We start from the raw sequence: 21,923 nt of genomic DNA, 5'->3' as shown, positions 1-21,923 counted from the left end.
AGAAGAGAGGCCAGTTTGCCTTAATGCTGAGAGTCAAGCAAGGGAGCTACTGGTACCATTTTTCACGTCTTTGGTATGACGCGGCCGAGGATCGAACCCACGACCTCCCACTCTCGAAGCGGACGCTCTACCACTAGGCTATCGAGCTGGAAATGGTGGAAATGGATTGAAACTTCACACACATGTCCACTGTCAAGAGCTGGACATGCATTCTACAGTTTACATCACTCTCTATTGCATTTTTACAAAATTGTGCCCCGTTTCAACTTTTATATTAGGCTGTTGAATAGTCGAGCGATGCTGTCCTCCGACAGCTCTTGTTCATTCGTATAATCATGTCTCCCTACCATGAAAACCCATTTGTCGCAGTCACTATTCCCTATACCTTCTCATCATCCTTATTTGCCAGTATTCTGTTGTGTGCCCAAAAATACAATATGGCAATGTCCGTTTGAGCCATCAACACAACAAGGTATGTCCAAGCAACCTACAAGACAAGGTTCGCCTCAGTCACCCACTCAGTCCGCGCGTGAAACACAAGCATGATAAATTAATGGAAAAGCATGTTTTATATGTTACTGTCAATCGACATGATCAATGTCCACTGTCGGCGTATCATAATGACATTGATAGAAATTACTTTACTAAAATTATGTTACCATTACGGTATACACCCACCCATTCACTGGTAAACGAGAAATAGGCATGTATTGCATGTATTTATCTGGTGATATGTTCAAAACATTTCAAGAGTCTATTCTTTTTATTTTAATTTTGGAACTAACGCAAGAATACTTTAGTCTCTTTGCCGGCACTTTTCAGTTTATTAAATTAGTATCATTAAAAATTATAGCTAAAATGAATCATTATTTTTTAACTTTATGTCCATTAAACCTCTGTAACCTAAATCTCTACAGAAACGGCACGTACAATACACAGATGACATGAAAACATAGCTAATATAAGACACGCGTTAGAAACATTGATATGTCGTCAAAAGAGTGGAGAGTCAGTGAGAGCAATAAAACATCAATTATATTTATATAATACTCAAACTACTTTTATGTTGGGTGTGGTTTGTGTGTTGGCTGTTACCGTGACAGGATTTGTTATTGTTGGGTACCGAACCCTGTTAGGGCCTTGTGAAATGTTCGTACGCTGTATCTCGCATTATATTCTATTACAAAATACACATTATCTCAAATTAATCAAATACAATCAAAACTGCGTCTTTGTATCGTACGGTCGTGCTAGCTGTCATGTATCATGGTCTCATTCTGCGCCGCATTACCGTCGGCAGAGCTTCACACATTTCTTCGTGCTACATGCGTTTTGAAATCACTACATCAGAAACAGTTTTCTTTTACTGAAAATATCCATGTGAATGTCTGAATGCGTAATGTACATTGTAATTTTAGGGTATCTTTGCATTTAGAATCTTACCTGGATATATTTTCTGGTCAGACTGATGCGTAGGATGTAACCTGGATATATACCGGTTAGGTTTGTAGGACACTTGAAACATGAATAGATACAATACGTGATTTATGACATATGTACGATGTGAACTGTGTATTACTACTTGTAATGCAAACGATGGTTATCTTGATATAATATAGTAAACCCATGTCAAAAGAAATACGTTTTTCTTTAACAGCTTTGAAAATCAGTCTGAGTTATCAATGGGTGGAAAGAATATCTGATGTTATCTTTATTGAAATAGAATATTATACAATTGAAAACGTTTTCTAAACATGTTGATGATGCTACGCAAAGTAGGCAGATCGATTTATTACACATTTTTGTTGCCAGTCAGTTTTAATTAAAGACTATCTCATTTCTCTTTATCGCAGACAAAAATCAATAACGATGCTTTTCCAATATTTTATATCAATTGATGTGTCGCACTTCTATTTTGTTTCCCGTCACCACTTAAATAATACCCACGGAGGACGAAACCATTTCCACGTGGTATTTTTGCTGATATTGTCTTTGTGAATTGTAAGCACTAGATTTCACAATTTACATAGTGATGCTACAGAACCGAAAGGAACCACTGCTCACTAAATGGTTCATGTGATAGCGAAATGCAGTCAGATGTCCAAGTTGTTATACCGTAGAGTATATGAGTATATGAGCCGCGCCATGAGAAAACCAACATAGTGCCTTTGCGACCAGCATGGATCCAGACCAGCCTGCGCATCCGCGCAGTCTGAACAGGATCCATGCTGTTCGCTTTCAAAGCCTACTGCAATTAGAAAAACCGTTAGCGCTGATGTGCAAGCTGGTCTGGATCCATGCTGGTCGCATATGCACTATGTTGGTTTTCTCGTGGTGCGGCACATATATGGATGTGTCATTGACAAACTGGGCCCAGTTGTTCGAAACTTTAACCAGCTGTTAAACTAACCGCCGATTAAATTTTGATTCAAAGTACTATTCTTGATGGCAAACACTAGTATGGTGTATTGATTTTATTGTAAAGATTTTTCAGTGTTCATTATTCTTAAGTCATACATTTGTTTTTCTAAGTCTTCTAAAATGTCCAAAAAATAACTGTTCTGTTTTTTTTTCCACCACAACAACAACAGAATGAAAAGATATCAATTTTTGGACGCTTGACGCTGTTTCTGCACCGAATGCGTAATGTCTTCTCGTTCTGTTGTTTTGGCGGGGGCGACATACAGAGACAACAACAAAAACAGCAAAATATTGTTTTTCCGTTGTGGTGGTGAGGGAAGAACGAGACTGCAACACGTCTTTATTTCGTTAGAACGAAAGGATGGAATAAACGGAAATTAGCCACACTTCAGTGATCTGAATTTATACAGTTTGGGGGAGACCAAATACAAAAATATATCTATTACAAAGATTCAGATAAAGGTAACAAGAATCTAATAAAATAATAATAGTATTTATTGCCGAATAAAGGCAGTAAGAAACATGCGATATAAAGTAAAGCACAAGATAAATATAATATGTGTAACAATTATGTAATAATAATCAAGTGCAAAATTATCATCATACAACCTTGGTTATGGAAATTAAAGACGTTAAATTTTACTTATTTATTTTAGGTCTAGTGTGGAGCGAATTCTACAACTTATATCAGTTACATTTGACACCTTATTCCCCATATGGTTTCCACCGCCAAGAAGGTATGAGAGAAGTTTGTTTGTATAAAAGTTTATTTATAGTCGCCACCGGTATGGGCGGCTCCTCCAGAAGACTGTTAGTGGGAGGATAGTTATAGGTTATTAGCTTTGTATCGGGAAATATGCACGAGTTCTTCAGCGGAAATATTGCGCGACTTTAGGAGCGCAATATTCTTCCGCTGAAGAACGAGTGCATACTTCCCGATGCAAAGATAATAACCTTTTTATTACATACGCATCTACATGTATAAATATTATGTAAATATCATATATATGTTCAATAGCCTGAACAGAATTGACATTACTGAACTAAATAGACAATATAGTGCAACAACACACACTGAATTACGTCACGCACCCGATATGAAATTCAGGCGTCAGTGTATGGACAAAATTTGACGTTTCCGGTACCAGTGTAACTTTACGGGGAATAGAAACGAGTATGTAATAATGCAAGATACAGAAGACGCTTCAGTTCCAAAAGCTTCCCAGGTTCTTTAGTGTGCCAGGTGTAAAGCACCCACACGTTTGACTCTTATCCCAATGTTAGTAATTTTTATTAGGAGAAGCGGGGGCTCGACCTCACGACCCTGGTTTCGTAGTCAGTGTTACCACTGGACCACTGCGTCCAAAAGAGAAGCCAGTTTCCCTTTTAAATTGCGGGGATAAGTACTGGAACTATTTTTTCAAGCCTTTGGTATATTTACAAAATTAATGCGGCGTCAAAATTTGCCATGTACACATAGAACTCGAATTAAAGAAAACGCAGAAATGTGCGTAGATGAAAGCATAATAAAATTACGGCTATTTTACTCGTTTATTGTATGAGATTTGTGTCCCGTTACACAGATACCAATAAAGTTCACAGGGTCCCCGAACATGCAAGTGACATAAATACGTTATGCTTCACCCTGATATTCTTTTATGTAATCATGGTCTTTGTAACATCAAAAAGTTCTCTTTTGGTAGTCATGATAAATGTACACATTTAAAGTGTCCAAAAATGATAAAATATCAAAATTTACATTTCACGTGGCTTAGACAGTCTGTTAAACTGAAACCTTCGAGTTATGAAGTTAGTACCGTTGTTGGTTTTAAAGCTAGCTAACAGTCTTTGTAGTTAAACTGGTTGTGGTATGAGCAGTATGCAATCATATACAACAGACAAAATGTATATATATGCTCAGTATATCTAGAAACGCAACATTTTCCCCTCGATTTTTCCATACTTTCCTTGTACATGCATATTTGAAGTTTTTGTAGTAATATTGTAAAATCGTGTAGAAACCTGACTATCATCCAAAACCAAAACCCACCAAAAGTCAAATCAATATCCAGCCAATCTACTGCACGTCTTTTTGCAGACGACTGTATCCTGTACCGGAAATTAAGACCTCTGACGATGCCAAGTCTCTACAGTTAGACCTGCAAGAGTGGGAATCGGATCGGATGATGGAATTCCACCCCCAGAAGTGCCCGGTCATCCACATCTCAAACAGAAGAAACATTATAGAAATGCCATATGACATCCATGGTCACACTTTAGAATCAGTCGACTCAGCAAAATATCTTGGACTCAACATACACAAATCTCTAAGCTGGAACAACCATATTAACTCTTCTGTGAAGAAAGCAAACAACACCAGAGCCTTTATCTCTAGAAATACTTATCAATGCCCGAAAGCAACAAAAGACCTTTGCTACAAGACATTTGTTCGTCCAATAGTTGAATATGGAAGTGTTATCTGGGACCCATACACCAAGGACAACATAAACAAACTTGAAATGGTCCAGCGTGGATCGGTAAGGTATGTGACTGGTGACTACCACAGATCAAGTAGCGTGACAGAGATGCTTCAGAAACTGCAGTGGCCTACAACTACTAGAAAGGCGAGCGCAGTCGAGGACAGTCATGATGTACCGCATAGTAAATCAGCCAGTGGACATCCCAAAGACACACCTCACTCCAGCTACTACACTGCGAGGCCATTCCCAGAAGTTCCTGTTACCATTCACCAGAACACTGACAGACCAGTTCTCCTTCTTCCCCAATGGAATACATCTCTGGAATTCTACCACAGGCAGATGTCGACAGCACCTCCCTAGACATCTTCAGGTCCAGGTTGCAGGCAGTCCAGCTCCGATAGATGACCGTACCGTTTTTAACAGCACTGTAAAATAGATGTTTTTAACTAGCACAGAACGTTCGTGTTTCACCCGTGTAAATAACAGTGTACGACGATACGCCAGAGAGCGGTTATGCGGTTATGTACCTAACTGGAAGAAGAAGAAGAAGAAAAAGTGCAGTTTTCTGGTTAATTATCATGTTACAAAAATATTGACTGTAGACCAAGTGTTGCGTTTCTAGATGTACTCAGTATAGATCTGGTATACAAGTTCTTATTTACATGAAATAAACAGTATTCCATTTTCTTCAGTGAATTACTGAATTTACTATATGAGCCGCGCCATGAGAAAACCAACATAGTGGCTTTGCGACCAGCATGGATCCAGACCAGCCTGCGCATCCGCGCAGTCTGGTCAGGATCCATGCTGTTCGCTTTCAAAGTCTATTGGAATTAGAGAAACTGTTAGCGAACAGCATGGATCCTGACCAGACTGCGCGGATGCGCAGGCTGGTCTGGATCCATGCTGGTCGCAAAGCCACTATGTTGGTTTTCTGATGGCACGGCTCATATGTTTTTCAACTATCGACTTATTAGAGTAAAATATATTTGGTACGAAACTGCAGAATGGATAACAGTTACTTTAAAGTAAGTAGAAAATTACTAAATATTTGAAAGATCAAAATATCTTTCACCCGTGAACACCATATTTACTTTTTATATTTGATGCAAGTCGAGAAAATACTGCATCTGATGTCCACTCGGTGAAAAATGTTTCAATAAGTAAATTTCATCTATATATCAGTACAAACACACAGTGAGTGAATAATATCAAAGATATATGATGGAATTGAACCATGGATAAAGTTTGGCTCTAAACAATTATTAAAACTTGAAATAAAATGTTTTGCAAATCACAGTATATTTTTTACTCGATGCTTTAACGTTTGCATAATATTCTCAAATACAACAGATGCGTACCTTTCTCGTATACACTATACAAGCGCACATATTTGGCATACATGAAAATAATATCAAATATCTTTGGAATATTTTGATGATTTTTAAAATATATAATTCTTTAAAACCAGGCAAAATGTCATATATGTTTAAAAGTAAGCACTATAAACAATTTATATCATATATTAGCTTGGAACTTAAAACAAAACAACATCTTCGGATTGTCGAGTTACCGGAATGTTTCCAGCTTCGTCGTCGGAATCAAAAACCACGACGCCGGCTTGAATATCTGGAGTATTGCTAGCCGGAACGTGAGGTTGTATAAAAATATCTTTTCCATCGCCCCTAGATGGCATCGTCTGTGACAGCTGCTGGGCGGGACGTGTCGATTGTGAATATTGCTGAGCTGGATGTGTCGTCTGCGACAGATGATGAGCTGGTTGCTGGGACGCTTCAGACACTTGCAAACGAACGTGGTAAGGTTCGTAACTTACACGCTCAGATCTTGCACGTGCCGTCTGGCGTATGTGGGTAGCTGTCGTACTGTCATCTTTATACGGCTGATAGGAGTCCTGATACGTCACTGTTTGAGTGGTAGGTCCTGCTGTTGTCATGACGACCGGTTGGACTGTTCTTTGTGTGGTGTCTGGTAGAACATCAGTAACTATGACATTCTCTTCCTCTGGATCGAACTTCAATGTTTTACTCTACAACAAAAAAAAAAGAAATTTTGTTCGTAACCATAGAGGTACATATTCATAAATTATGTAAGCGACTACCCGCGGATACGACTAGGCATTTGGCTTTCATACAAAACCTTACAAAGATCGTTAAAAATAATAACATAAGTTTGTTGAAATTTGATTATAACGTGTACGCACTTTTTCTTCGTAATGGTCAACGGGAGGTAGACGTGTCACCCATGCGTCTGAAACAGAAAAATACATTCTTTGTAATACATGTATCGCACCCTCTAATTTAGATTTTGCGCACAGAAATGTGGTATGTGGAGGACGTCCAATGTTGTTTTATCATTCCCTGCAGTGAAGTCAAAATGGGGAATGCAGTATATAAATGCTGTTCATCAAGAACCTACGAGCAACCAATCAGAGACGAAAAAGGCCAAAATACGTAAAATCTACGATATAGTTTTTATCATTATATTAAGTATTTCGCCGGTAGGTTTCTTAATGTATAGTAGCATAGCTACTGACTTTACTATAAAATTATGATATTACGAAACTAAGTGTTTTTTATGGGTGTGAATAAATACTAACTAGGTTAAAAGGTGTGCGTGTTTACAAATGGTGTTGGCAGAGCTTCTTTGCGCGATTGAAAAGAACTGAACAGGGCATTCGATAAGGTATCCAATCCACAAATGACAAGTTCTATATAACAGTGCTATTTAAATACATCATATATTGATGTATGGTAAGCTCATATAATTTTGGCATCATTTGAAAGTGTATTGTCTACTGAAAATGAAAATATAAATTACATGAGAAAAAAATATGTTATAGATTTTTTTTTCAGAGTTTTCAATAATACCCTAAAAAATCCAGTTACTAAGGTTTATCATTTCGCAGTTAATGTACTGATTCATGCATATTATTATATGCACCTTATTTACTAATTCTTGTCCCACAGACAAAACTACAAAAACCATGGGATCACCAGACATCGAAATGTTATCTGTTTGTGGATTGGATACCTTAAGAACTTTGAAAATGCAACAGTAGAGTAAGTGTTTTTTTTTTCCAGGAAAACAAAAGCATTACTGGTGGTTACACAAAAACAATTTTTTTAAAAAGTCAACTCAATGCTGTCATGTTAATACCAGAAATATGTAAAATCGGGTGATAGTTTAATTATATCGAACGATGAAATATCGCATTTTTGGCCCATTAATAACCGAACTCGTGCGCGGATAGTTCAGTTCGAAGAAACCCAAAATGTCTAAGAGGCAACAGTACACAGTAAGGAACTCACGGGATGGACTGCCTTTTCGTTTCTGAAGACTGTAGTGATAAAGTGATAGAAAAACGGTTTGTTTCTTTTCAAGGACACTGTCAATTTACTCTGTGCCCTTAAGTAACGGTTAATGGACTGTTATAGAAAAATGTTCATGATGTTACGATTTTCTTTTCAGTTTGTGTTGTATGTTAAAATTTGATTAGCTTTTAACGGATTGAGTCTTGTTATCTTACAACTGCTCTAATAACCAGGCAACTGGGAAATAGCGTAATTTTCCTTCCCGAAAACACTGTCTTTACCATGCAAACACAGAAGCGCCAGCGAGACATTTATGAGTTAAGATTTAATAAGTATGCTAAAGTTTTTTAGACAAATTTAGAATACTTTGATATACATTTGACATCCTGATAAAAACCAACTTCTACTATTTAATGGCTGACGAAAGGTAGTAACTAGTCGAGGCGACTCTTCTGGGAAAATAGTCAAGGCAGTATATAGACTATGACAGGATCATTATATATTGGGCAGCGTGATAAATTAGTGATGGTGTACAAGGTGTCGGATAATGGTACTGGTGCAAACATGAAATAATGAAAGAATATTAAATATATCTAGGTAAGTTAATAAAGGCATGTTACGTGCTAAATAATGTTGTTAATGCAGCATTTAATGAATGCACTTCGACTATCTTAATCTGCGGGAATATCGTGATGTAGACAGGCTTTTAAGCAAGTTGGGACAGAAATTATAGGGAAATAGATCACAATTTTTATTGACGCTCCCGCCATCCTTCGTGAAACAATGTGTACGGAGACACACACACCGAAACATAGCAGATGGTTATAAATTTGTTTTTTTTTTTTTTTTTAAATCAAAGAAAGCAAAATAATCGAGTCACTTATTGGTATGGAAGTGAGATGGGAGGGGGAGAAGACTACGGGTTAAGTTGAAGCAAGCACTGTGTACCTGTTATTGGCTGTTGTCTCTCTAGTGTTGTAGTTCTACTACCTGGCATATTTGTTATATTGTGCATACGCATGTTCATTTCCATACCAGATCTCGGGCTTTCTTCTCGAGACGTAGACTTCATAACTTTGTATCTGAAAAGACGCCATTTTTCTCTTGGTATCCTGTATCGTCCTCGCCTAGCTTGACGTCGCATATACCAGTCTCGCCTGTTATAACAGACAGAACTAAATGCCTTGACTTCTACTGTATAGATTATGCAACAGAGTCGACAAAATAACCTGCTAGCAGAATAAAGGGGTAGGTATGCGTTTGAAACAGTATAGGAACTACAAGACGTAAGAGGGGAGAAGACGTAAGAGGGGAGATATGTCCGAAAATACGAGTTTGTGATTTGTTTGCTATATCTTACGAAGTTATTTTTTAAAGTTTAAACACAAAATCAAGGTCTCTCAAAATCCACTGGTAACATTTTTATCATCATTATTTTGGCGGCCATCTTCATTTCCAAATTGTCGTCTGAAATTATGTAAGTCGTTAAATTTCTCTAAATTTTAGTATGTATTTTCTATGTAACATAAATGCTAGTCTGTCTCCTAGATATCTTCTTCTCTCTTTATCTATCAATCGCACCAATTAGGTCCAAAGTCCAAGGCATCATGGGACATGAATTTCACATGTATAATTTATTGATTTAATAGTTCCAAAGTGGGGGTGGGGTTATATCTCAAAATATTCATAAAAAAAAAGTCACGGAGGTATTTTGCTATTCAAAATGTTTTCGGGGTAGCATGCCCCCGAACCCTCAACATCCATTTTGGCTGGTTATGTCCCTTATGATTCATTTGTCAATTTAGCAAATTTGTGAATCATTTTTCTAATTGAAATATTTGACGGTACTCAAAATTAGGAATTATAATTTGGGTCAAACTGCTTCTTCTTAAAAAAATATCAAAGAAACTTGCATTTTAAGCGAATGCATATGTACTTAAGACATTTACTCAATACAAATTTGTGCGTGTTTATCTGGATTATTAGTTTTTGAATTGCAAAAGCAGAACAAAATATTTTTAAAAAAAGAAATTATTTTTGGTTTAATCTGAAAAAAGACTTGAAACATTTGACCTTCAAGTTTTAAAAAATTCTAACTTCCACAGAAAGCAAAATTCTTGGCTCCAAGTAAAATCCCCCTCCCCCATGCTCCCAGAAGTTCAAATGGTCGGTCCCTAACTTACTAAGGTCTAACACTGTTATTGCCATATCTATGGTAGGCAAGGCGTTAAGCTGCCTTTATTTTTTGAATTTTATCTTAAAGAAAATGTTATAAGAAGAACTCCTTGTTGAAGACTCATTCAATGGTAATTGTGATACTTAAGTTCTCTTTTTGGAGCAACTGCATAAAGATAGTGGATAAATTGCGACTGAAATCACCAAATCACGAAAGGACGCGTTTCAGAAAAGTTTAAACATTTTCGGTCAGATATTTCTGCAAAAAATGCACTTATATAAGATTACTCACCACTGAACTGCAACAAGGATCAACAGAATTATGGCTATGAGAAATATAAACGCAGCCAACGACGCTGCCACCATTCCACCCACATTGTATGAATAGGCCTGGGCTCCTGTAATAGATATCAACCAAAAAATATGAAAACATATGAAGCATAACACTACTTCCCTGTGTTGGATATCAAACATATCAGAAACAGATATCAGAACACTGTGTTCATGTAACAGATATCAAACAAATCTGAAACATGTATCACAACACTGCGTTTCTGCAATAGATATCAACCAAACAAATATGAAACATATAGCATAACACGACTTTCCTGGGTTAGATATCAAACATGTCAGAAACAGATATCATAACACTGTGTTCATGTAACAGATAACAAACAATATATGAAGCATGTATATTATTTTCTATATCCACAGCGCTGTATTAATAAAAATAACACCAACTAATGCAAAAAGATAAACCTGTATCTACTGTAGGTTCCATCATGACCAACTCCATCAAAGTTAAGGATAAAACAGTCGACATTATTTTATCAGTCATACAACCAAATACTGTTTTTAGGAAAAGAAAAAATAGTCTTTGTTTTTAGATGTAATGCTAAACAAGAAGAGGAAGCAGTGACCTTTAAGCTCAGGTTCTGTAGTAGGCTGAACACCACTAAATCCAGCTGTTCTTTATTTTATATAAAATCCACTTACTTCATAACGGTTTTTCGACATTTTTTAGCATATCAGATTTTCAGAGACTTATATTCCCATAAAGAACTACATCGCTACTTTACAAAAACAAAAAGAAAAGGAGGTGTTAACTTTTATATAAGAAAACTACAGTTCGTTATATACATACCGCTGAATTTACTACTTTTCGCTTCTTTCAATTTCTCTTTTCGAGACATTAAATTCTTACGCCGCCATTTTTACCTAGCATGCGATAGGAACATGCCGATTTCAATAGAATGCAAAGTGATACATACTGAAACCGCGGTAGAGTAAAAGTAAGCACGTTGCTGTCGAGAAAATGCAATAGGAAAGGAAAAAAGATTAGTACTATTTATATTTGGACTATTTGTGATAGACCAGCGGAGGCTTACATTCTTTTTGGTAGTGATCAGCCTAGTAGTGGTCTTTAGTACAAGTTAGACTGTATCTACGATTCCATTGTTTTACACTAGACTGTATCTACGATTCCGCTGTTTTACACACATTAGAATGTATCTACGATTCTGCTGTTTTAGGTACAATAGTACTAAATGTGTAATCAAGCAGCACTTCCGGGCTAGTCAGAAAATGGCGGAAAGAAAAAAATCCTCATTTTTTCCCTGTTAAAGTGGCATTTTCATGTTTTATGTAAGCTAGTTCCAATTTTTATTTCATTGTTAGCCTATACTTGACACTTTGGTAGTGTTTTAAGGGAGATATTTTTTTTGTACTTATAGAAATGTAAACAAATAATATTACTTATGTGTTCATACGCATATTTTAGCTGTCAGTTTGGAAGCTATTCCAGTGTTGACCTGTCAGACAAAAAAAAATCTCTCTTAGAAGATAATGACCCCTACTTTTCTTGGTGTTTTGTGGTGGTTTATAGGTCATTTAAGAGCATAAGGCTAGTATTTTTTTTTAAATGGGCCTGCTCTCAGAAGAATGTTAATTATATATAGAACATATAGCAAATTTATTTACTACTGTATAGCCTTAAGAGTGTTAATTTTATATAGAACATATAGCAAATTTATTTACTACTGTATGGCCTTTACACTAGACTGTTTCTACGGTTCTGCTGTTTTACACTACCCCTGTTGACTGTATATGCATCAGTACCCATTCATGTTGCATTGTGCTTTTTGTAATATTCTTTAAAAAGTATTTGCTCCGAGAATACAAAATATAACAAAAACTCTGTTTAGACACCATTCATGTTGAGCGAAGCGGTAATTTAAGATACTTTGTACAATGGATTTTTTGTTGAATAATGTTAACAACTATTTGTAGAAAAAAACAGCTAATTTTACATAGGGGACAATGTATATTAAAGTTCAATTCTGTTCTGTCCTACATCGCTCCCCATTCACAACAGGTTTTCACGTAAATTGTACGTTTCTTGTTATTGTTTTCTTCTTGGCTTTTTGTTTTGCTTGTGTGTGTGTGTCTGTGCGTGCTTGCCTGTATGCGTGCCTGCGCGCGTGCGTGCGCGCTTTTGGGCGGGGCAAGCGGTGAGATACTGAACAGGGTTATTTGCTAGGATTCCACTAAAACCCTTTTTAACTATCCACTGCAACTTAAAAATTGTTTACCAAAAGGTAAACACATTATACGTAATTTTTTTCTGTTTTAAAATGAATCATTAGACCTGCTTTGTGCAGCCGGTCTCGTATCAAATTAATTTTCACGATATATCGAAACGAGATAAAAAAAAAAAAAACAAACAATAATTACCTAATGTTTGATTCATATATTCCGTAAAGCGTGCTTCGTTATTTTCTGAGTATTCGGAGTAGTTTGAATTTTTTTTGTACCACCAAATCCCCATTTTGACGGGGTTGGGCTTTATATTTTCTTTTACTGAAAGTATTTAAAATATTCAACTTTGTATTGTTATAAAAATAGAACAAGAGGGTCAAGTTGACCCTGGATCGCTCATCTGAATAATATGAGCTACATGTTTCAAATGTCAAAATGATGATAAAATATTAAGAAAGTCAGTAGGTCACATTCATGGTCAATGAAATTCAGTTTTACGAGTTGTGTGCAAAACTGTGTATGTCATCAAAATTTCAGGGCTGTATCTTAAAAAACAAAAACGTAGGTCAGTAGGTCAAGGTCACAGTCAAGTGACATCATATTACTTGGGGTCATCAGGTAATTATAATTAAACAGTCTTGGAAATAGGATCAGATGATTTTTTAAGTATTTTTCCTATATAACTCACATAATAACTAAGTGACCCCAGGGCGGGGCCTCTTTTAACCCCAGGGGCATAATTTGAACAATTTTGGTAGAGGACTACTAGACAATGCATCATCCCAAATATCAAAAGCCTAGGTCATATGGTTTCAGACAAGAAGATTTTTAAAGCTTTTTCCAATATAAGTCTATATAAAACTTGGATCCCCCACGGCAGGGACTCTTTTCACCAAGTTGTACAATTTGAACAATTTTGGTTGAGGACCATAAGACAATGCTACAAACCAAATATCAAAGGTCTAAGTGTTGTGGTTTCAGACAAGAAGATTTTTAAACTTTATTTTCCTATATAAGTCTATGTAAAACTTGGGACCCCCGGGGCGGGGACATATTTGACCCTAGGGGGATAATTTGAAAAATCTTGGTAGAAGACCACTAGATGATGCTACATACCAATTATCAAAGCCCTGAGCGATGTGGTTTTGTACAAGACGATTTTCAAAGTTTTCCCTATATAAGTCTATATAAACCATGTGACCCCCGGGGCGGGGCCATATTTGACCCTAGGGGGATAATTTGAACAATCTTGATAGAGGACCACTAGATGATGCTACATACCAAATATCAAAGCCCTAGGCCATATGGTTTTGTACAAGAAGATTTTCAAAGTTTTCCCTATATAAATCTATATAAACCATGTGACCCCCGAGGCGGGGCCATATTTGACCCTAGGGGGATAATTTGAACAATTTTGGTAGAGGACCACTAGATGATGCTTCACACCAGATATCAAAGCCCTAGGCCCTGTGGTTTTGGACAAGAAGATTTTTAAAGTTTTTCCTATCGGTTGCCATGGCAACCAGAGTTCTGCATGGAATTCAATTCTTTGAATAATTTTGAAAGGGGGCCACCCAAGGATCATTCCTGTGAAGTTTTGTGTAATTCTGCCCAGTGGTTTTCAAGAAGATATTTTTAGAAATTGTTGACGCACTACGCACGACTGACGATGGACGACGGACATCAAGCGGTCACAATAGCTAAAAAGTCGTGAGTCAGTCATTTACCATATGAACAAATAAAGTATTGCTATAAAATGTATATCTCTGAAATTCCAGGCGATCTACATACTGACCACAATTTAAATTTGTTCCGTATAAGGTCAGAGAGAAGGTATTAAAACTGTTGTTCCGAAACTAGTGACTCGAACAATCATTTGAATAGAAACTTAATATAATCTTAAGTTTCTCAAACGTGTTAAACCAGTCACAATCTCTGCGTGGTTTCGGGTAATTGCATTCAATCTATGACTGAAAACGTTTCAACTGTATTTAATGTAACCCTATCATTGCGTTCATCTTTGTATATATTGCATATTTACAACCGCCCATATATTAGTTCACCTATATAGTTGATTATGGTCCATAAATAGAATCATTAAATATTTTTGGGAGGGAGCGCTATAATGTCTGTAGTAATGGTCTGATAGTGGAGTAGGGCACGGTTTCTGCATCTTAGGCCATGATGGCTGTATTTCCTTACACCAATATCTGCGCTTCATGTTGTAGGATTTTGGTTTCGGGGAGGATGGGGTGGATTCGGGAAAAGTTTGGCGAGCAAACCTTAAAGGGTGCAGTCTAGTTTGAGCATTAATATTTCACACAATGTTCAAAATTGCAAAATTTCGAAGAAAAAAACTTTCCTTCGTACCAAGCACTTTGGCAATTACTACTTATGTAAAGTTTTGTGAAACGAGCAGCAACTTGTCTGGCGTCTCGAGTTTAGCTTTTCAAAAATGTATGTTTTTCGGATTTCAGGGTACGGCTGCACAACCCGCTTTGGTCCGCTATTGATTTTTGCAAAGTTTCATTTTAAAGATATTTCCTAGAATTTTCTCGGCGGACTCAACACTTTCTGCATCAGTTTTAGCTATCTTTAAGTTATGCCCGTTTAATGTATAGATAGGATAAATGTATGACCAATTTGAAATTGGTATTAAATTATGAGAACGAAGAAGTGAAAATATGAATTGAATTTCATGACAAATTAAATATATTCATAAATTTGCAGAAAGTTTTGTTTGGAAGCTATCCTTACTACAATCCTAACTTTGAAGATGTCTACACAATTTTGATTACCAATGTTAGTAGTACCCGAGTGGTTTGTGCGATCCGGATTGGCGGTAGCCAGTGTTAGCCGTATAAAAGTGGTCTACAAAATCCGTACAACAGTGGTTACGCAATCCGGATTGGTGGTGACCAATGGAAGCCGTGCAACAGTGGTCACGCAATCCGGACTGGTGGCGACCAATGGAAGCCGTACAACAGTGGTCACGCAATCCGGATTGGTGGTGACCAATGGAAGCCTTATCTGCGCGGTCAACGCAAACCCGATTCCCCGGGTGCTAACTAAGGAAAGCCGTTTCAGAGTGCTCTACGCTGTCCTGATTTGGGGTGACCGTTGTAAACCTATCTGAGTGATCTATGTAATTTGGATTGGTAGAGACCAATGTAAGGCTTATCTGTGTGATCTATGTAATTTTGGACTGGTAGTGACCAATGTAAGCCTTATCTGTGTGATCTATGTAATTTTGGATTGGTAGTGACCAATGTAAGCCTTACCTGTATGATCAATGCAATTTTGGATTGATATTTTATCTGTGTGATCTATGTAATTTGGATTGGTAGTGACCAATGTAGGGCTTATCTATGTGATCTATGTAATTTTGGACTGGTAGTGACCAATGTAAGGCTTATCTGTGTGATCTATGTAATTTCGGACTTGTAGTGACCAATGTAAGCCTTATCTGTATGATCTATGTAATTTTGGATTGGTAGGGCCAATGTAAGTCATATCTGAGTGATCTATGCAATTTTGGATTGGCAGTGACCAATGTAAGCCGTATCAGAGTGATCTCTACAATCCTGATTGGTGGTGACCAAGTTTAACCGTAACAGAGCTGTCTATGCAATCCCGACCGGTGATAATAATAATAACAAGGACGAATATTTGAGAGCAACGCATTTCTAAATGGAAGTGACTAATGCAAGTCATAACCGAAAGTTTATGGTAGGGTCTGCCGATATGTGATACTCGAGCTGGTCAATGCAATAATGCTATCTATGTTTCAACATGAAGTGGTCGATGATTGATCAAAACAATTCTAATTTAAGCGTTTTCATATGGATGGTCAGGTCAAGGTTAATGGGATCTAATTTGATACGTTTAATACAATCCACGAGGTTATCGAGGAGGTCGTCATATCTAGAGGTAGTCAATGCCACCCGTACTAGAGGCAATAAATGCAATCTTTAGTGTAAGTTTGACAGTCTACCTTAAAGGCGATCAACGCAATCCGTACAGGAGAGATTGTCAATACAATCTGAATTGGAGGCGATCAATGCAATGTCAGTATAATCTTTTAACTGACGTTGTCAGTGCAATCCTTCTTGTAACAATGCAATCCTTTTTGTAACAATGCAATCATTTTTGGAAGCGACGAAGTCCATGTCAATACTATCCTTATTGGAGGCAATCAACGCATTGTCAGTGCAATTCATACTAGGTTCGAGCAATGCAATTCATAATGGTGGTTGTAAATTCATGCTTACTTGGAAAGGAAGTTAGGAATGCTACATCTAATGAAACTGTTAACAGATTTGATCTTTGTTGTTATTTTAAAACATCTTTATATTTTCAATGTTGTTTCAACAGAGTTGACATTGCATTGAAATCAGTGATACATGTTTTCCTAAGTAGAGGTGATTTCTGCTGTATTCTTGATAGAGATTATACATATATTCCTTGGCAGGTGTGATAGTGCTATGGTTAACCATAGGGAACTCGATGATTGTGTAATCCTTAGAAATATAAAATCTGCATTCTTGAACAGAGGTCTGCATTGAACTCGCTTACAACGTTATTTAAAAAAAAAAACGAACTCTGCACTCCTGAACAGAGGTCTGTAGTGATTTGCTTACTGCGTAATTGTTAAAAAATACGAACTCTGCATTTTTGAACAGAGATCTGCAGCGACGACTCGCTTACTGTGTAATCTCTAAAAATGTGAACTCTGCATTGAACAGAGGTCTGCAGCGACGACTCGCTTACTGTGTAATCTCTAAAAATGTGAACTCTGCATTGAACAGAGGTCTGCAGCGACGACTCGCTTACTGTGTAATCTCTAAAAATGTGAACTCTGCATTGAACAGAGGTCTGCAGCGACGACTCGCTTACGGTGTAATCTCTAAAAATGTGAACTCTGCACTGAACAGAGGTCTGCAGCGACGACTCGCTTACTGTGTAATCTCTTAAAATGTGAACTCTGCACTGAACAGAGGTCTGCAGCGACGACTCGCTTACTGTGTAATCTCTTAAAATGTGAACTCTGCACTGAACAGAGGTCTGCAGCGACGACTCGCTTACTGTGTAATCTCTAAAAAAGTGAACTCTGCACTGAACAGAGGTCTGCAGCGACGACTCGCTTACTGTGTAATCTCTAAAATGTGAACTCTGCACTGAACAGAGGTCTCAGCGACGACTCGCTTACTGTGTAATCTCTAAAAATGTGAACTCTGCACTGAACAGAGGTCTGCAGCGACGACTCGCTTACTGTGTAATCTCTAAAAATGTGAACTCTGCACTGAACAGAGGTCTGCAGCGACGACTCGCTTACGGTGTAATCTCTAAAAATGTGAACTCTGCACTGAACAGAGGTCTACAGCAACGACTCGCTTACGGTGTAATCTCTAAAAATGTGAACTCTGCACTGAACAGAGGTCTACAGCGACGACTCGCTTACGGTGTAATCTCTAAAAATGTGAACTCTGCACTGAACAGAGATCTACAGCAACGACTCGCTTACTGTGTAATCTCTAAAAATGTGAACTCTGCATTGAACAGAGGTCTACAGCGACGACTCGCTTACTGTGTAATCTCTAAAAATGTGAACTCTGCATTGAACAGAGGTCTACAGCGACGACTCGCTTACTGTGTAATCTCTAAAAATGTGAACTCTGCACTGAACAGAGATCTACAGCGACGACTCGCTTACGGTGTAATCTCTAAAAATGTGAACTCTGCACTGAACAGAGATCTACAGCAACGACTCGCTTACTGTGTAATCTCTAAAAATGTGAACTCTGCATTGAACAGAGATCTACAGCGACGACTCGCTTACTGTGTAATCTCTAAAAATGTGAACTCTGCATTGAACAGAGGTCTACAGCGACGACTCGCTTACTACGTAATTCCTAACCTGTTAACTCTGAATTTTTTAACAGAGGCCTGCATCGAACTCGCTTACTGCTTACTCCTTAAAAATGTGAGCTCTGCATTATCATCAGTGAACAGAGGTCTGCAATGAACTCGCTGACAATGTAATCCTTAAAATAGTGAAATCTACATTCTTGAACAGTGGTCTACTGTAATCTCGCTGACTGTGTAATCCTTAAAACAGTTGATCTCTGCATTCTTGAACAGAGAACTCACTGATTTGTAATTCGTACAACAGATGAACCCTACATTCTTGAACAGGGGTCTTTAATATGGGTCTACATCCCTTTACGATCTATATGATCCTTGTTACTACATGTATAAGAAAAGGTAATATTTGCTAGTTTTACCGAGGTTTCTGCATTTCAAATAAGGATTTGTGTTTCACTTTGCATATATATAAGAAGGGAGATCAAGTTATATTTTGTATTACATCACTGAAGCCTGGCGTCCTCTCGGAGAAAAATCTATCATATGATATTGCGACGAAACTACACTTAGCACCAGATGTTGTAAAACCACACTTAATACTTAACTAAAGAATAAAACGCACATATTGTATATACAAGGTAGTCTTCTAGATTAAATAAGGAAATTTATATAGTATTCAAGATTTAAGTATTCCGATATGAAATGAGGATAAACTGGACAAACATCAATACATATACTGAACCATAATGTTTTTGCTGGGACAGTATATTGGTGAAACAATTACTGGTCATAAATTCCAGACAGGAAGAAAGTGTTGTGTTTCAAACATTATATATCGACGATTTATCACATGTAAATTGATTTGTCATGAATTGGGGGCGACTGAATGAAAATTTTATATCTGGTTGAATGCGCATCTGAAACTTGAAAAGCTGGGGTGGCGGCAGAAGATCTTTGTAAACAAGTTATTTTATCAATACGTCTTTAATATTCTCATTTACATTTACATATCTGCTAACCTCCAGCCTTAAAACATTTGTTTTGCCTTTTCATTCAAGCTGCTATATGATCAGGACCGTGTCAATATTCTGTCTTTACAGATCTCATTGAGCGTTCCTTGCGCTGACTAATAGTATTCCAGTGCCACGCCTTTTCATTAAATAAAGATCCTTAGCGTAACAATGACCAGGACAAAAAGATCCGGTTAAAGTAAAACGCAAATGAATCATATATTCGTGTTTAATTAACAATTATTTAACTCTCTTCAGATCTCTGCGTACGTTGTTGTCCTCATTTAAGTGCGTGATTATATATTTGTGAATGTTTTTTTCTCTCATGTATTTGCAAAGTAATTGAAATAAAACTGGTTAAACATGTAAACTTATAAATCGCTCTACAAAAAGAAATTATACATACCCGTTATCGATTCCAATAAGAGCACACAGAATAAAACTATTTTTGCAGTCATTTTGAGTGTTCTGTTATGAATATTTTATTAAGGTGTGTTCCTGTAACACCAGACAAATGATTTATCTAAAGTTCCCGAAACTCGATCCTACCTATCATATGCATTTCATTTGTGAACAAGATTATGCATTAAAATCCTACGAAAGGCGAAAGACGACAACTAAACTGTCAGTAGATTGGAAAAAACGTTCGTTTACAAATCGCTGAAGCGGAGAGAACTTGTTTTAGTTTATACTATAAATATATAAATATACACGAATCGTACCGGGAAGTGAGCAAATTAATTTGAACTATGATTGCTTTAAAGGCAGATGGCTATGAGGAAATTATATCTTAACGGAGGCATTTTAGTGTGTCTATGAAGTTCAACGTAACGACTGTACGGAACTGTTCACAGGTTTAACTAAGGTCCACCGTTCAACCATTTTTAGTCAACACGAGTAAGATTCTTTGATCCATGGGATACTTTATATTTTTATCCTTGTCATGTGAACATGACTTTGTCTAGTATCTTTTATGACCGCAACTCTAGTTCAATATAGTGTAATTTGGGGTAATTCAGGCACTTTAAGAGAAAAAGTATTTTTCAACGTTTTTCGCATTACCCGAATAACTTCATTACTTCCTAAAGCTTCCAACTTTCTATGTGTGTATGTTACTTTTCTTACTAGAATATTGTCAGACTGATAAGTAGATACATAATTTATTTTCGTTTGAGAAAGCGTATTTAAGAAAAAGTCCAATGTATATTTTTCACAAAATGCAAACAAATAGGTAATATCCGGTATTCCCTCGAAATAAGACCACCAACGCGGCACTTGTACTTTTACACGTTCGCGTGTTCTTCGCGGGATATAGATATATGTATGGGTTGATTGTATGAACTATTACTAAAATGTATGTAAACTGAGTAATACAAAATACTCTCACAAGCCCTTGACATATTTGGCAATGGAACTAATAATTCAAATTCTTTCTGTTGGCAACTTCTTTTCTGTCATGTCCTCGTGCTGGCGGGGGCGCCACACTACAGAACGAGGACAGGACAAATCCTTTCCATTGTTTGTTTGACATTTCGGTTGACATGTACAGTTAAATTACACGCCGCAGATTCCAACAACGGAGGTAGATGAAAGTAAGTACAAGTCGTTTAATACACTGTTTTCTATAATCAGGGCCATATTGGCTTTTTGTGCATATAAACCGGAAGGCGAAACATCGACAAATTAATTGGCCGTGCCATCGTAGAGTTGCCTGGCACACTGCCAGCAACAGGACACTACAAAATCGGGTGCCAAGAAGACAGAACCGATTTATCGTGTGCCATGTTGTCTTTCTTGCGGGAGCGCAAACACGGCAGAAACGAGCCGCCATAGTTTTCCCTGAATTCTTTTTTTAAACATAAGTATAGGACAAAACATTGATATCATACACCATTAAAAGGAACTCATAGTGTGTTAATAGGAAAATTTTTGAATAAACTGATTTTTATTTTATCATGAAAGAAGAGGGTCATTGACTCTAAAGCGCTCACCTGTGTATAAGGCTTTCAGTCTGTTTGTATAAATTAACGTAATGGTACAAGTATTGATAGGTTTCTTCTATGTTAGCCGTCATATATTCTTTAACCTAGGGCAATAGTAAG

General features: G+C 37.1%; 1 protein-coding gene across 2 annotated transcripts; it reads right to left on the bottom strand.

The window, feature by feature from the left end:
- Nucleotides 1–2,898: 2,898 nt before the first annotated feature.
- LOC123564163 (uncharacterized) lies at nt 2,899–20,525 on the bottom strand. Of its 2 annotated transcripts, none has more exons than XM_045357530.2 (5): nt 20,228–20,525; nt 10,701–10,806; nt 9,269–9,390; nt 7,123–7,169; nt 2,899–6,948 (listed from the first exon to the last, which is right to left on the bottom strand). In XM_045357530.2, the coding sequence occupies exons 1-5, from the start codon at nt 20,277–20,279 to the stop codon at nt 6,439–6,441; spliced, it is 837 nt and encodes a 278-aa protein (XP_045213465.2). In that variant the 5' UTR covers nt 20,280–20,525; the 3' UTR covers nt 2,899–6,438. The 2 variants fall into 2 exon arrangements, with proteins under 2 accessions (XP_045213465.2, XP_045213464.2); XM_045357529.2 differs by having other exon boundaries at nt 9,182–9,390; nt 20,228–20,515.
- Nucleotides 20,526–21,923: the final 1,398 nt, after the last annotated feature.

Source organism: Mercenaria mercenaria, chromosome 2 (genome assembly GCF_021730395.1).
Source record: "Mercenaria mercenaria strain notata chromosome 2, MADL_Memer_1, whole genome shotgun sequence".
In the NCBI taxonomy this organism is placed as follows: domain Eukaryota; kingdom Metazoa; phylum Mollusca; class Bivalvia; order Venerida; family Veneridae; genus Mercenaria; species Mercenaria mercenaria.
The sequence above is the reverse complement of the archived record's forward strand: the minus strand, read 5'-3'. Positions and strand labels throughout refer to the sequence as shown.

What these genes read in the sequence shown, in the direction of transcription:
- LOC123564163 (XM_045357529.2), bottom strand. Translation starts at nt 20,279, where the DNA reads ATGACTGCAAAAATAGTTTTATTCTGTGTGCTCTTATTGGAATCGATA. An exon ending in CTTATTGGAATCGATAACGG is followed by an intron (nt 10,807 to 20,227) that starts GTATGTATAATT and finishes TATCTATTACAG; the next exon opens with GAGCCCAGGCCTATTCATAC. An exon ending in GAGACAACAGCCAATAACAG is followed by an intron (nt 7,170 to 9,181) that starts GTACACAGTGCT and finishes TTTCTGTTTCAG; the next exon opens with ACGCATGGGTGACACGTCTA.